Here is a 14,670-nt window from a genome sequence, read left to right on the forward strand (position 1 = left end):
AGGGTTCTCCAATTCCAGTCCTCAGAGTTACTGTTTTGCAGCTTTTAGATGCATCCCTTTTTCAACACAACAAGAGATAGCTCCACCTTTTGATTCAGCTGTGTTACAATAGGGATGTATCTAAAGTGTACAGGCCCATAATGCTGAAAGAGTGGATTTGGAGATCCCTGCTGTGCTTAAATTAGAGAAATTTGACCCTTTTTTGCTTCTCTTTGCGAGTAGCCATAGTGAAACACCAGCAAGTTTCACATAAGCACATGCCTCACTTCTCAACTCACTCGTTTGATTTTCAAATCAGATCAGGAAATGAAGCTCAGTGTATTACTTTTCAGAAAACACAAGAAGTCAAATAAGGCCAGACAGAGCTGCAGATGTACACGCCAACAGCACACATCAGACCAAAAAAAAACAAAAACAAAGCCTCCATATTTAATGAACAGAAAAACTAAGCCCAAACAGGCGGTGGCTGGTCAGGCTGGGTTTTGCACTATGGGACTGCAAACAGAAAGCGGTCACTGCACTTGTGTGCCCTTCTCTGTTTGTTATGGACTGCAAGGAACATGGACACCGTTCTCCCCAGTTCCCTTAGCTTTGTGCAAAGCAGCCTGGATACGGAAGTGCGTCCGTGATTCCATGGAGTAGTTTTTATAATTGTGCCTGAAACACAGCAGCAAAAAACATACAATTAGAAACAAAAAGTTGGTTCAAAACGCATATTAAATTATCTCACCAGGTGATTTTTAGCCAATCCATAAAACTATTTTTTTCTAAAAATGCACGACATAGATATACATTTCTCTTTTCATGTAGATGAGTTTTACGATTACGTCCAAAGACATTTATACCCCAAGCAGATTTTGATTTTAAATTATATAAATTCCTCCAAAAAGTTAATGTCCGATTGAGTCCATTTCAAAATTTAATTCTTAATTAAAGTTTAATTTAGTTGTTGTAATTCACACTTTATGTTTATATGCTGTTTTTTCAGCTTTGATGATGAGCTCCAAATCTCTAAAAATGGAAGGCCTTCTTACCATCCCCCTAATCTTTAGCTTCCTTCTCAGATATTCTATAAGATTGGAATCTGAACTCTAGCTGGGCTGAAGCCTTAACATTTCTTCAGGTCAAATGAATAATGTTGGTATAATAATAATAAAAAAAACAAACTTTAAATGTAAATCCTCAAGGGGTGTCAAGAACTCTGTCTTTTCAGTAAATATTTTTGCTTCTTTAAATACTTACTTTGCTGTTTCTAGCAGTTTAATAGCTTCATCTTTTCTGCCCTGTTCCAGACACAGCAGTCCATGTTCAAGTAGGGCATTTGGTACCAGGTAGTGGTCATATTTGATCTGAGTCTCGCTGCAGACAACAACAAAACACAATGATTCATATTAGGTGTTGTTTGGTTTGGTTTTCCACACAAAGAGACAAACAGTATAAAACTACCTCATTACTAGAAGGACCCTGCTGGCTAGTGTTATCAAACAGAAAATGAAAAAGTGTTTTTTCTCGATCTGCGTTTGTGTGACTGTACGAGGCTTACTTGCAGAGGACGAGGGTGAAGAAGTGCTCAGCCTCCACATGGTGGCCCAGGTGTTTCAGACAAAGGCCCTTCAACAGACTCAACAGACACTGATCATCTATAGTGTACTCTGTCCCTGACAAGTACCAAGCAATAAAGAAACAACATTAGTCATCATGTCATCAATTCATACAGTGCCTTGTAAAAATATTCATCTCATAAAAGTTTTCATATTTCGTCACATTGTCAGCCAAAATGATAACGTATTATATAAGGATTTTATATCCAAATTGATTATTAAATTAGTGCATAACTTTAACAAGGAAGGAAAATAAATAGGCTGCACAGTTGTCCAGTCTGCAGAGCTGCCGCCTTGCCTGTAGCTGTAAGACTTTGAACTGGTGTGGACGTTCACTTTCAAGCTGGGTGACCCTAGACAGCCAGATCTAAAATGTTCAGTTCAAAGCATTTTGATGTGTTTAAATGCTATAAATGCTTTGATAAATTTAGATTTATCAAATAAACATAAATTGAGATGGATCTTCATGTCAAAACAAACAAAAGAAAATATATATTTTTATTATATATATATTGAAATATGATAGCATTTAAAGATGAAGGTTAAAAGGATTGCAAGATCAATTGCAATACATTATACTTTTTAGGCTAGAATGAATAAATAAATATGTTTTCCTTCCATTTTGAAATTATCCATATAACATAAAATACTATTAAACCACAAGTTTCTAGCTCTAAAGCATAAAAAGATACCCAAGAGTTGAAAGGTTATCAGAAACTTTGCAAGGTTTTGTATCAAATATAAACTGAATCAACTTGAGCTGAATCTAAAAGGAAATGACAGTTTATAGTTTTACATACTTGGATAACTTTCAAGTGTTGCCTGTGCTTCATCCAGGGTTTTCAGCATGCCCTCAGTTAGGTCTTTCTGTTTGCCAATGACTGTGTAGCCGTTCCAGATATACATCATTTCCTGAGCATCAAAAAAAGGCCAAATCATTTACAGGCATAGCATCTCCTATCTTCATAATAAAAGTATTTTTTTCGTAGCTCATTAAGAGTCAGCAAGGTTTCTCACACTAAAAGCAATCACGTTTGCCTCAATATCAGAATTTTGACTGGTTGACTCAAACATTTACCAATACCACACATATAGCTGTCTGTGTACTGTCACAAGCCCCAATATCAGTAATCTTAGGATAATCTGACCAATCTGAAGGCAGGAACCATGCTTATATAACTGGGTTTAATCTATTTTAGATTACAGGGAACCTTTGTTCTCTTAGAAGAAAGATTTGGGTCTCATTAAAGAATGAATGACTGTTAATAAGAATAAATTTTCTGGTTACAGCTTTGTTTAATCTACTTGATGACTACTGTATAAACCGTTGTTTGGACAGAAACAATTGCTAGGTCCTTTTTAATTGGATTCAAATTGTCCAGCAGGGTCCACAGGGGTCCAATAAGAGCATATTAAAGGGGAAACCCTCTTTTTTTTTTTTTATAAACACTAAGTCGTGGATGTATCTGATGCTTCACAAAGACTAGCAGGAAGGATTCATTTTCCAGTACTGACCAGTGGAGGAGCTGGAAGAGGAACAGGATTATCTGCAAAGTAACGGCGGGCTTTCCTGATCGCAAACTTCTCTGTTGGCAACGATTTTCCTGCAATTTTCTGTTTCAGCCCAGGAACTTGCCTGAAACATATAAACAATAAATAAACTGTAGAACATGTGAGAAAGATTTACAGTAAATCATTCTATGATACTCCTTTATCCAGAAATCCATTTCCCTTTAACTGACAATAAACAATCTAAGATTTATAACTTTTTATTCCTTTATTTACTAATAACACTAAAAAGAGAAAAAAACGGACTGTCCTGCAAACAAGGCCAAAGTGGCTCTTACAAACTATCAATTTCCACTTTTGTTTATTTGCATTACATTAAACCAATGGTGCAGTTCAAATAAACATTGCATAAACAAATAAAACCCACATTGTATCAAAGCTTACTTAACCCTCCTATCCTTCAATTAGAAAAAAAGTTGCATCCCTGTACCTAAAATATCATCCATGTTTATTATTTAAGAATTTTAAACAATGACTAAATTGAAAAACTATAAAAATGCTCCTGTTTTTAAAATATTGAATTCACTGCATATTATCATCTAGAAAAGAAAAAAATCTTAGTATAATTCAATTCAAAAGTACTTTACTGATCCCAAAAAGGAAATGAACGAACTTCTGCTTCAATCTTACCATCCATAAATAAAATGTAGACCTTTTGCTTCTCAGAAATAAATGAATAGATCTGGTAACAAGTTATTATTTTTATTTTATCTCCACTAATGCTTATCCTCCTACATCACCAGAAAAGCCAAGATCCTGTTAAGAGTTGTTGGTATGCATCAACCCTTGGCAGGAAGCCCAATTCCATAAAACAATAAAATTGATTAATTATCCTTTAATCTAAGGTGTAATTACAAGATGGGAAAAGATGAAAAAATTGCCAATTATCATCCATTAAAATGTAGTATCTACATTTTCCAAACATACACACAACAAAAACATAAATGAGAGAAAAATCAGTTTTGTTTTTTGCTTCCAGTTTTTGTGAGCTGTACTCTAAAATCTAAAACATTTTCTATTAAACAATTTTCTCTCAAATATTGCTAAAAAAAATCAGTGAAACTGATCAGTTTTCCTTTGCATACAGTCCATCCCATCTCTCAGGTGTGGCTTATCGAGACGCTGATTAGACAGCATGATTATTGTATTTAGTTGCTCATTTGCAAATTTATACTGCTGTATTTTGTGATAGGAAAGCTGTAAACGTATCTTTGAGCCAACATTGGAGTGATATAATGCTAATCCAGACAATTCAGAGTCTGATAAATCTCTCTCATATCTGCAATTATTGATTTTGCTAGTAATCACACAAGAAGTTTTCTTGAGAGAAAAAAAAACTGCTTTAGCATCATAAACTGACTGCTATCAATGATCACAACAAATGGCATAAATTGAACCCTTGAAACATTTTACTGCTCTAAAGAGCCATGGCTGATGATGAAGAGAAAACAAACCTTTTACCTGACAAATTAACCAAATCTTGGAACAGTTTTATATTTAGCTTTCTCTCTTAGGCGTTATGCTCCACTTTCTCACATTTTTGCCTCAACAAAACCTTTAAAATGGTCCCAAAACTGTTATGCATGTCCAAAATGAACTGTCACGATGACTTATTTCTCTTTCAGTTGGTTGTGTGTAATTTGAGCATCATCTGGGTTCATACCTGAACAGAGTAAGAGCCGTCTCCCCAAAGGTAAGGCAGTCATCCGCAGTCAGCATGCTGAGATACGCTGCTTTCATGTAAGCATAGGTAGCCTGGGGAGGAAACAGTGTACTTACTACACCACTCTAATCATTTAGAAAGAAATCAAAGAAATGTTGCTACTTCAATTGAGAACAGATTTAAACCATCATTTCTATCTACATAAATAAGCTGCTCCTATTTAGAGGTTGAGGGGAAAAAAGGCCTCATCTGTCATACCTTGGACCATGAGTTCTCCTTGCTCAGCAGGTCGGCGTAGAAGTAGGCCATCTTCCAATGCCTCTTGTACGTGAAACACCACATCAGCTCCCAGTAGCACATGTGGTGGAACTGTTTCCACTGCTGTTGAGCCTCACAGCACTCCTCAAAGAGCTTGATAGCCTGTCAGCGAATGCACAGTGGTGGTTATGTTTACATGATCCCGTGCATTCTGTAAATCATTCAGGACAGCAAAGACTATTTCTTTCCAATATCATGTTGGATCAATAAACAGTCAATGCTTTACATCCATTGTATCAAATTAAATGTAAAAAGGGGAAAATATTAAAATCAAAGCCTAAATTTATAAGTTTGATTTCAGTTATTTGTTATACCATTTTTAGAACTTTAAAAACAAATGAAGCATATGTTTCGGTTTTCTTGACTATAGGTTTAGAGATCTGAAAATACCCTGAGGCTCAATCTGAATACCTCAAAGGACACTTAAGCCAAGGTGGAAGTGCATCAATAGTCACCATAATAAGGGCTATCTAGTAACGTGCCACTGACGTATTCCCATGATGAGAGTACTTACAGCATCCAGATTGCCTTTAATCTCCTCTATTCGACCGGCAAAGAACAAAAAGATGGATCCCTAGAAAAAATCAAAACGACATTTGCTATGACACAAGACAATTCAGTTCAGAAAGACATTTAATCTAAATAAATAAATATAATCTAAAAACAATTATTATCACACACCTTGGGGTATTTTTTCAAATATGGTTTCAAAAGCTTTTCTGCGTCTTCAACGTCTCCCTCCCCAGTTCCTGTAAAAAAAAACATCCAGAACTAACTGAGCCGAGTTTGCCATCATTGTTTTTCACAGGTCGGTGTGTTTTTGCGTCCTGGCTTACCTAGTATGAAGCTCATGAATGTGTGATAACATAGCAGGAGCATATTACACAGGAATGACCTGAAAGTGCTTTCTGCAGAGCCCTCCTGGAGTTGCTGAAGGCCGAACTCCTGCAGGAGCACACAAACATAGACAGACATGAGCATAAGTTAAGCCTCTGCTAAGGGAAGATCAGCAGGTAAAATCATAAACAGAACCAAAATACTTGTACATATCCTATGATGTAATGGTGGGGTGGAGGATCAGACTTGTCTGCTATATCTACAATGTTAGAGGACCTCGTAAAAATGTCCTCTGTTTGGGTGCCCTCTGCTGGAGACTTCCAGTAAAAAGTGAGGTAAGCAACACCTCCCAGTTAATTCTGCTTTCTATATTGTTTGCATGAATAAAATAAAAAATATAAGAACCATTGACGGGTCATATGAAGACAAACGTAAAAGTGAGAGAATTTAACTTGCCTTAGTCATTATGATCAATCAATCAAAGTCAGTTTGGAGCTAAAAAAAACCTTTCATTTCATCCTTTTAGAAAACCTTTCATGTTTACTACAGTCATAACTGTGTTCAGCAAATGATTCATGATGACATAATATTCAACCAGTCAATGAATACTGAAAGGAATCATTTCTGTTAATGGAAGGGATCCCTCTCCATTTCAAGAACTTTAAAAAGATGTTCTGTTTACTCAGAATGACAGGAAGTCTAGGTGGGAGAAAGGTCACCACGAGCTGTTGGATCACTTAAGGATCATTACCAGAGTCTCACAGCCGTATTTAGAGACATGAACACATGCCTTTATCATATATGCAGGTATGTCAAAAGTCGGTCCTTGAGGGTTGCTGTCCTTCGGGTATTAGATGTTTCCTGTTCCAGCACAGCTGATTTTCATTAATAGTTGTTTAACAGGCTTTTGATGACCTGCAATCAACAGAATCAGGTGTGCTAAGGCAGGGGAACCTATAAAACTTGCAGGACAGCGTGCCTTCAGCATGCCTGATATAATGCAATACTCTGTTTTTGTCAGAAATGGTTAAAAAAAAAAGGGCCCACATATCTAAGATTATAAATCTGTTTTAACTACCTTCATTGTGACTGAATCTAGGGAACATTTTCTTTTAAACTATTAGGATATTTAGTTTCATATTTTTTTTTTTCAGAAAAGGTTCAGGGTTTGACAAATGCAACTTAATCAGTTCTTCTAAGGCCTATTTAACGAAAGCTGAATTCAGAAATTCCAGAACGAGCGATAAAGCCAGGATGCATCTAGCATAAGGAGTGGATCCTATCTTCATCCATTCCAAGAAGGCCATGCCTGGCTCCTAAGGTGCAACTAAGAGACATCCAGCTAAACGCAGATCTGATGTTTTTTTTTAAATAGACCATGAGGTCGATCCCAGATTCACTGATTCAGCAAACAATGGTGGATCAACTAAATGCCTAAATAAAACACACATTCCCTAACCAACTGTCCTAACCGACACACCAACTTAATAAGTTACTTGTCATTTTTCTCAAACTAACAATTATTAACCTAAAATAAAGGCCAATATGGTAAAATGGGCAGATCTTAAAGTTTATAGATTGGTTATCATGTATTTAATGCATTACTGCTGTATTTACCAAAAAAATGAACATAAATAAATAACACACCGGCAGGACGTGGCAATCATTCAGAAAATCTTTGTATGTAATCAGAGTGAGTTACTGGCATATAAATAGAACAAAAGAAATGAAATAATATGACTATGCACTTTTAATAAAGAGCCACGATTTCAGGAAAATCTTGACTTAATTCCTTATCTTGGTTTTAATGAAATAGGCCTCTGAAAAATGTATTGATACCAGAATTAAAAACAAGAATTATAGGTGAGGGAATACTTAATAATCCCTCTTCCTTGTTAATCTCCGATTGGTGGAGCTGCCTTACTGAAGACGTGTAAACAGCTGGGACAGTGAACTTCGAAAGCAAGCATCGTTTCTTCTCTTTTTGCTTTGTCTGAATTTAAACAATTTGGACGTTTTATTCCTAAATTTACCAAATTTCAAGTTCATCACATCTGCAGTTTCTTTGAACCTGTATTTGAATTTTAAATACATTTTATTTAGTTGTATTTGCTGTACTAGTTTTTGCTTTTATGCTGTGATAAAAAATGACATGAATTAAATGTATTTTTTGGATTATTTGGAATTATTTTGTGAGTTTCTGTTCATTTTACCTTAAGCCTTGCTTATCCTGTTTTTTTTCTTATTGTTCTTATTGTTTGCTTGTTACTGTATGATATAAATCCTTACTGTTGGTCTTGCTGTTTATCAAAAGTGGCTCATCTCTAAAAAGACAAAAAAAAAAAAAATGATTTGTTGGTTGAGTAAGACTCACCTTATTACCAGAGAATCCTACAAACTCCAGCAGCTTCAGTGTTCGTGTCGGCAGCATGGAAATCATCTACAGGAGGCAGAGGTACAGGAAAAGCTCACACTATCTCAAGATATCTTAAATTAAGGGTAAACACCAACTAATTCTAAATTCACACAAATAGGATCAGGTCTGTTTTTGTTATCTATGTATTCTATTTGCTTCTTAATATCTAAATAATGTTGAATATATGTTTTAAACATCAGTTTGGGCTTCTAAAACCTAATGGCCAAGTTTTGTTTTTCCACACTCACTAGATTGAAGGCTCCGACTCCCAGCTTAACGCCGCCCTCGAAATGACCGTGATTGTCACCGTGTGTGTATCCAGAAGACTTCAGGACGGTGTGGAGCTCTCTGAGAGGACGAGACAGACCAGGAAATTTGAACTAAAGCACAATATCAAATCCTGCCACAAAGTGTGGAACAACATTTTTTAAATTCTTATAAAGCAGCAGAAGTCTGAGCTAAGAGTGAAGATTCTCACTTGTATGTCTGGTAGCTGTTCCTCACTTTAATACCTCCTTTGATGAAGTTAATCATGTTTTCATCCTGAATAGAAAGAAAAAAAGGTTATATATGGACAGATTCCCCTGCAGGCTGCCATTTGTCTGATGTGTGAAGGCTGACCTGAAGGAAGGTGAGTGCTGCCCTCTGCAGTAGACATTCAGCATAGCAAACCTCTGCATGAAGTTCCTCTGAGGTGAACACTAGCAATTATTCATCCATACAGGTTGGTTGTGCACAGAGGCAGCAACAGCAGGATATATACAGGCTTACATATGTGGCATGTTAATCTTAATGCACCAAACAGGATTTAAACTAAAAACTTCTCTCCGTTTAGACTGATGCACCAACATTTAAGAGACAACACCACGCAAACTACTGATATCTAGAAGACTGTGGTGAAATATTTAACTCTCACTGACCTTCTGTGAAGCTTTTTGAGAAGCTTGACTTCTTTCTGTTTCTAAAAGGGAAAACAGACAAAAATAAAGTTCTTTTTAAAAATATCGACTAAAGTCAGTTTAGATTTACAGCACGGTGCAAAAGTACCCATTCAACTTTTTTTTTATTTTAGGTCAACAATCACAGAGATAAATATATTTTATTGGGTTGTAGACTACAAAGTGCTGTACAGCTGTGAAGTAAAGGCAAATTTAATTTTATTTATTTTCAATTTTTTTTGTTCTAATATAAATACAATACTAAAACAATCGCTGTGCATTCGTGTTCAGCCTGTCTGAGCAACTATTTTGTAGAAACATTTTCTTGAACATACAGTTTAAGTTTTTTTTTTTTTTGTAGGTAGGTCTTTTGCACATCAGGTAATTATGTGCATTTTCTTGAAATAATAAAGTTAAGAATATCTGTGAAGAGCAGTTTTAAAGTCGTGCCACAGGTTTTCAATCTGATTAGGTGTGGACTTTGACTAGGCCATTCTAAACATGCTTTGGTTTGATCCTGATCCTAACCTTCTCTCTCAGCCTCTAACAGGTTTTTCCTCATAGCTCACCCTCTATTTAACCAAACCACCTTCTTATACACATATCTTCCCATTACCGTCTTCATAATAGCATGATGCTGCCACTACCATGTTTCACTGTATGTAGGGTGTGCTCAGGGGGATATGATGTATTCATTTTGAACAGTGTGGCTAGTGTAAGCCAGAAACAAGCTTCATCTATATATATTAATAGATAGATTATCCCAGCTGGGAGAATCTATCAACAGCTTATTAGTTTATTTATTATTATTTATCTATTTTTAGTTTCTAGATTTTATTTAGTGTGGCAGAAATGGGGGACAGCTAGAAATGTATGCCTCACTACAGATTCTTTTTTCTTTTGGTAATATACTTTAAATTAATCTATTCATTTTTTCCCCCCAATGTACAACAGTGCGCTGCTCACATATAAAAGTTTTGATCTTTATGGCTGCATTGTGACAAATGTGGAAAAGAGAACTACACAACCGGTGGCGTAACACTGCCTTTCATTTGGTTCTCATGTATTAAATGCTTCAGCGGTGCTAATAATTTCCATAAAGGAAACTGCAGGTCTGGTCACATACTTTAATAATTTAGCAGGTCTCTGTAATATTTTCATGCTTATGAGTCAGGATTGTCCCAGCTTGTTTTTCAGCTTCTGTATGACGTCAATCACAGACTTCAGTGTTCAAAAGCTGCGTCAACGTGTGTCTAAATTTCTGAATCTGCAACTTAAATAGGAATCATTCAACTAAAACTTCAGACAAGCTGTTTTATTTTATACAATATCTTTGTTAAGTAGAGAGGACCTATGCTCTGCCTGTACATTTATTACTTTATTGCTGGTGGAACAGCTGTATTTCTCAGCTGCATTTTCAGACTGTGGGAAAGTCTCACCGCTGACAGAGAGCCTGCGCGTCCTTCATAGTACAGCCCGCAGTCAGAATGTGTTGAGGGTCGAAGGTCATCATGGCCTTCATTTCTAAAATAGTGGCGTAGGTCAAGGCGTGATACATGCTGTCTTTGGATCTGTCAAAACAAAACAAAAAGGCAGGTGTGAGTTATTTTATTTCTAGACCTGACAAATGGTGAAAGAAACATGATGAGGAAGATAAACCTTTTTATAAGTCATACTCTTTCTTAGACCAACATCTTTTGTTCAAGAAGGATTGACCCCACTGGGTTTTAGTAAAAACATCAGCTGCATTTTTTTTATGGCTCTTCTAGTTGGACTAGTTCAAATTCTGGTTACACCAGTTCTTCAAACATCATCAGGACAAATTCCCCCATGTATATACGTTAAAGTAAAAACAGCCCACTGCAGAGGTATCCCTCTGGAGCCAATCAGGGTGGTGGTCCTCGTGGTAGAGATAGCTGAATGTGTTCGGTCTTTAGCAGAGTAAAAGACATGGTTTGGCTGTTTGTTTTGCTGATAGAGGTGAGCAGGCAGGAATGCGGCAGGTTTGCTCTCACTACACGTCAGCGCTCTTCACCACACCGAGTCATTGACCTGCCGCGTGATCCGTCAGCTCTAACTGGTTGTATACTAATGTCTGCATGAACGAACTTCACAGCTCACAGAAAATTTGCTGGGAAAAGAAAAACTGGACAAACAGCAGCAACCTTGACCTCCTATACATAAGAGGTCAATTTTTGCAGGAAATTTGTGTGAAATTCAAATTTTGTCTTAGCACATAAGCAATCAGCAATGAAATAAATTACTCAGATATTGAACTTGAATGGCTTTAATAATGGTTTAAACTATGTCAAAGCTGAATGACAACCAGGAAGTAAGAAGAGCAGGCAGCCAAACAATCCTGAGCCACAGGAAAAACCACTAAGATTTGCTTTACATTTCCATTTTCTAGGCTAACTAAAGCGCAACAGCAATTCTAACACTGACTGAAACCTTAAAGCTGAAGACATGAAATTAGATGTAATGATTAGATGTTTTTTGTTGTTTTTTTTTACCAGAGACTTGGTTATTTTTAACACAATGTTCCATTATTCAAGGGAGGAGCTGTAATGTAATCTCCTTTAAAGACTTAACTCCAGGCACGCCTTGGTCCACGCTCTACCCATGCTAACTCGAATCATAGAGCGTAGCAGTAACCGGAGCATCACTGCACGCAAAGGGGACTAAATTCAGCTGAACAGCTGTAGGAAACCAGAGTCCTTGTCTGGACAATAGTTTTATAATTGACAGTCACATTTATTTGCAAGTAAACACTGAATGCATTTTTGCCTGTGTTCCTGTTAAGGGCGCTCGGATCTCAGCCCAAACAAGATCTAAATTAAGCCATTTTAAATGAGTAATGCATCATTGAACAACACCAACAATTTTTTGTAATCCTGGTTTATTAGGTGTGTTTTTATGCAAGCAGAAGCCCCAAAAGAAGAATGTTACCTCATTTTATATTGCTATTATTTAAAAAGTGAAATCTCTCTATGTGTGCATGGTTTAGAAAAACATTTTTCATCTTTAACGCTGCTCACTATAGTGAAGAGAGAATGCATTGAGTGCTGCAGTTGCCCGCCTGTGTGGCATGACATGATCTGCACAGTGTGCAAATAAAAACTCACTAAGAGGGAGCAAAAGCTGCTAAAGTACTTAAAACCTTGTTTGTACTTATTTTACTTGTTTTTATTCTGCTTTTATTTTCCATCTACATTCTGTCCATTTTATTATTTAACTAATGTAGAGCACTTTGAATAATCTTTGTAGTGAATTGGGCTGTACAAATAAATTTCCCTTGGCTCTCTGTAGGTTTTATCTGCACGGGACTGACTAGAGCTGCACTGAAATATGCAGAAATAGGTCGAATTATCTCTGAAATCACATTGAACAAAGAGTCTAAACATTCCAACATTAGCCTTCAGCAAACCACTCTGAAAGAGAACATTAGGAGGAAGGACAAGGTCTAAATTTATTAAAGACTTGAGGTGTTCAATCTGATATATCTCTAGAAGCAAATATAAATGTATTTGTACCAGGCTGCTTGTTGGTAGCTTTTTTTGTTTGTTCTTTTTTATTATTCGAGCTAACTCTGTTGCTGTCAGGGAAACAAACACTGGATCTAAAACAACATACACTAGCTTTAATATGTGACGCAAGTGCAATATCAGTGTAGGTCATTACTCTGTTTAAATGTGTTATGTTGTTTATATAGATGGACACCTAACCAATAGCATGGGTAGATGCAGTGATTTTTCAATTAAAATTAGCATTAATATTAGTCTGCATGTAAGGCAGGGATCTGGTAAGCATATTAGCAAATTAATACTGCATGGCTCTTTCTATCACATTGCAATGATGCAAATGTTCTCCCTCCCAGCTGACTGACTCCCCTGTTGGGCTGCTCTCCTAAATACTCACTGAATTAGATTCAGTAAAAATGAATTAACCTCCTGCTGTTCTTAGTAATTTGGTTCTTCACCAGTCAGTTTAAGGTCGAGTGACTTTAGTTGTTCCCGTCACATGAACGGCCAGCACCTCTGTAACGACTGTAACTTCACATCCTCTCTTTGATAAATGAGTAACTAAAAGAAAATACAATAAAACAGCCTATGATGAATACAAAATACTTTTTGTACCCAAATAAAAACATTTAGCAATCTTTAATTTAAAAAAAAGGGAAATCTAAAGTAAAGCTAGGAACAACTCACATTTCCTCTTTGATAGACAAGTATTTTGGTATTACCGCTTTAACATAAGAAAATGCAGAAAATCAATATTAACAATTAAGACCTGTGAATAATATAAAAAGGGCTAAATAGAAATGAAGCCTTGTACCTATACCAGCCTCTTCATCAGGTTACCTCAAACTATGGCTGAGCAATATGTCTGAAAAATGTAACACTATATAAGCCTTTCATAAGCTTTCACCTTTAAAAACAGATCAGCCCTGCTACCAGTTAGGCAGTGAGAGTCTGAGAGGCTAAATCTGCCTCAATCCCACAGATTATCATGTGGTTCTAGATTAAGGTTCTGTGGAATTATGGAAAATATCAGATTTATTTTCTATTGATATTGGTCTATCGTCATATACTGATATTGATTTATCTCTAATATATTGAGATGATTAAATTATGTTTAATGATCAATCTTGTCTGGATAATAAAAAAAGAAAAAACATTTTTTATTGGTTTGATCTAATTTTCTCCTCTTAGATGACGTGTTTTCATCAGCTGTAAGAGGAAAATAATACCAGGCAGCAGAAATAGAGGCTGACTCATTGGAACTCAGCATGATAATGCATTAGTTTCAGTCCAGTTAAGTGTGTCCACATGTAAGCACTTATCCAAGCTGAGCAGGTTAACGGATGGAGAAATTAGTGATCTGAAAAGACAAAATACAAAAACACTACAGCAGAGATTTGTTCTGGTGTTTTAACTCTTTGGGGTTTATTGTTTTAAAACAGATAAATTGAAGGGGCAAAAAAACCCATAGCAGAAGAGTTTAAGTATTTCTTTAACATAAAAATCTTTATTTTTAAACTATGGAGTGAATTTTGTTCAATCATTGTTGTCAGCAATTAACATGTTTTGTAAATGGAAATAAAACTTCATAATCAAATAAGGTTTTGAAGGTAATTTTGCTGTTTTATTTTTTCAAAAGATATTTTTTCATTTATTGTATCCTTTTTTACATTTTTTAAAAATATCATATTTCAATTTTTTTTTTCCAAATTCCACCGTTAACACCAAGTTTTTAAATTGTATTCTTTTCAAATTGTGCTTTAGAGATCATATTCCTATGTTATGATCAAAATGCATTTTTAGTGGT

General features: G+C 35.9%; 1 protein-coding gene across 2 annotated transcripts in view; it reads right to left on the reverse strand.

Moving 5' to 3' along the window:
* The window catches only part of ttc39a (tetratricopeptide repeat domain 39A), a 29,393-nt gene that overhangs the window by 1,335 nt on the left and 13,388 nt on the right, over nucleotides 1-14,670 (reverse strand). For both annotated transcript variants that reach the window (XM_038281101.1, XM_038281102.1), the window contains 16 exons: nucleotides 10,782-10,913; nucleotides 9,325-9,365; nucleotides 9,026-9,093; nucleotides 8,883-8,947; nucleotides 8,653-8,752; nucleotides 8,363-8,428; nucleotides 5,988-6,096; nucleotides 5,833-5,900; nucleotides 5,666-5,725; nucleotides 5,092-5,253; nucleotides 4,834-4,925; nucleotides 3,117-3,237; nucleotides 2,402-2,513; nucleotides 1,544-1,658; nucleotides 1,243-1,359; nucleotides 1-657 (listed from right to left, as the gene is read on the reverse strand). The exon at nucleotides 1-657 is cut by the window's left edge and continues 1,335 nt beyond it. In XM_038281101.1, the coding sequence (XP_038137029.1) occupies nucleotides 543-657; nucleotides 1,243-1,359; nucleotides 1,544-1,658; nucleotides 2,402-2,513; nucleotides 3,117-3,237; nucleotides 4,834-4,925; nucleotides 5,092-5,253; nucleotides 5,666-5,725; nucleotides 5,833-5,900; nucleotides 5,988-6,096; nucleotides 8,363-8,428; nucleotides 8,653-8,752; nucleotides 8,883-8,947; nucleotides 9,026-9,093; nucleotides 9,325-9,365; nucleotides 10,782-10,913 (1,543 nt within the window). In that variant the 3' untranslated portion in view covers nucleotides 1-542. The remainder of the gene's footprint in view (nucleotides 658-1,242; nucleotides 1,360-1,543; nucleotides 1,659-2,401; nucleotides 2,514-3,116; nucleotides 3,238-4,833; nucleotides 4,926-5,091; nucleotides 5,254-5,665; nucleotides 5,726-5,832; nucleotides 5,901-5,987; nucleotides 6,097-8,362; nucleotides 8,429-8,652; nucleotides 8,753-8,882; nucleotides 8,948-9,025; nucleotides 9,094-9,324; nucleotides 9,366-10,781; nucleotides 10,914-14,670) is intronic.

The sequence above is a fragment of the Cyprinodon tularosa genome, unplaced genomic scaffold (assembly GCF_016077235.1).
Source record: "Cyprinodon tularosa strain WSP-4 unplaced genomic scaffold, ASM1607723v1 ctg167, whole genome shotgun sequence".
Lineage (NCBI taxonomy): Eukaryota > Metazoa > Chordata > Actinopteri > Cyprinodontiformes > Cyprinodontidae > Cyprinodon > Cyprinodon tularosa.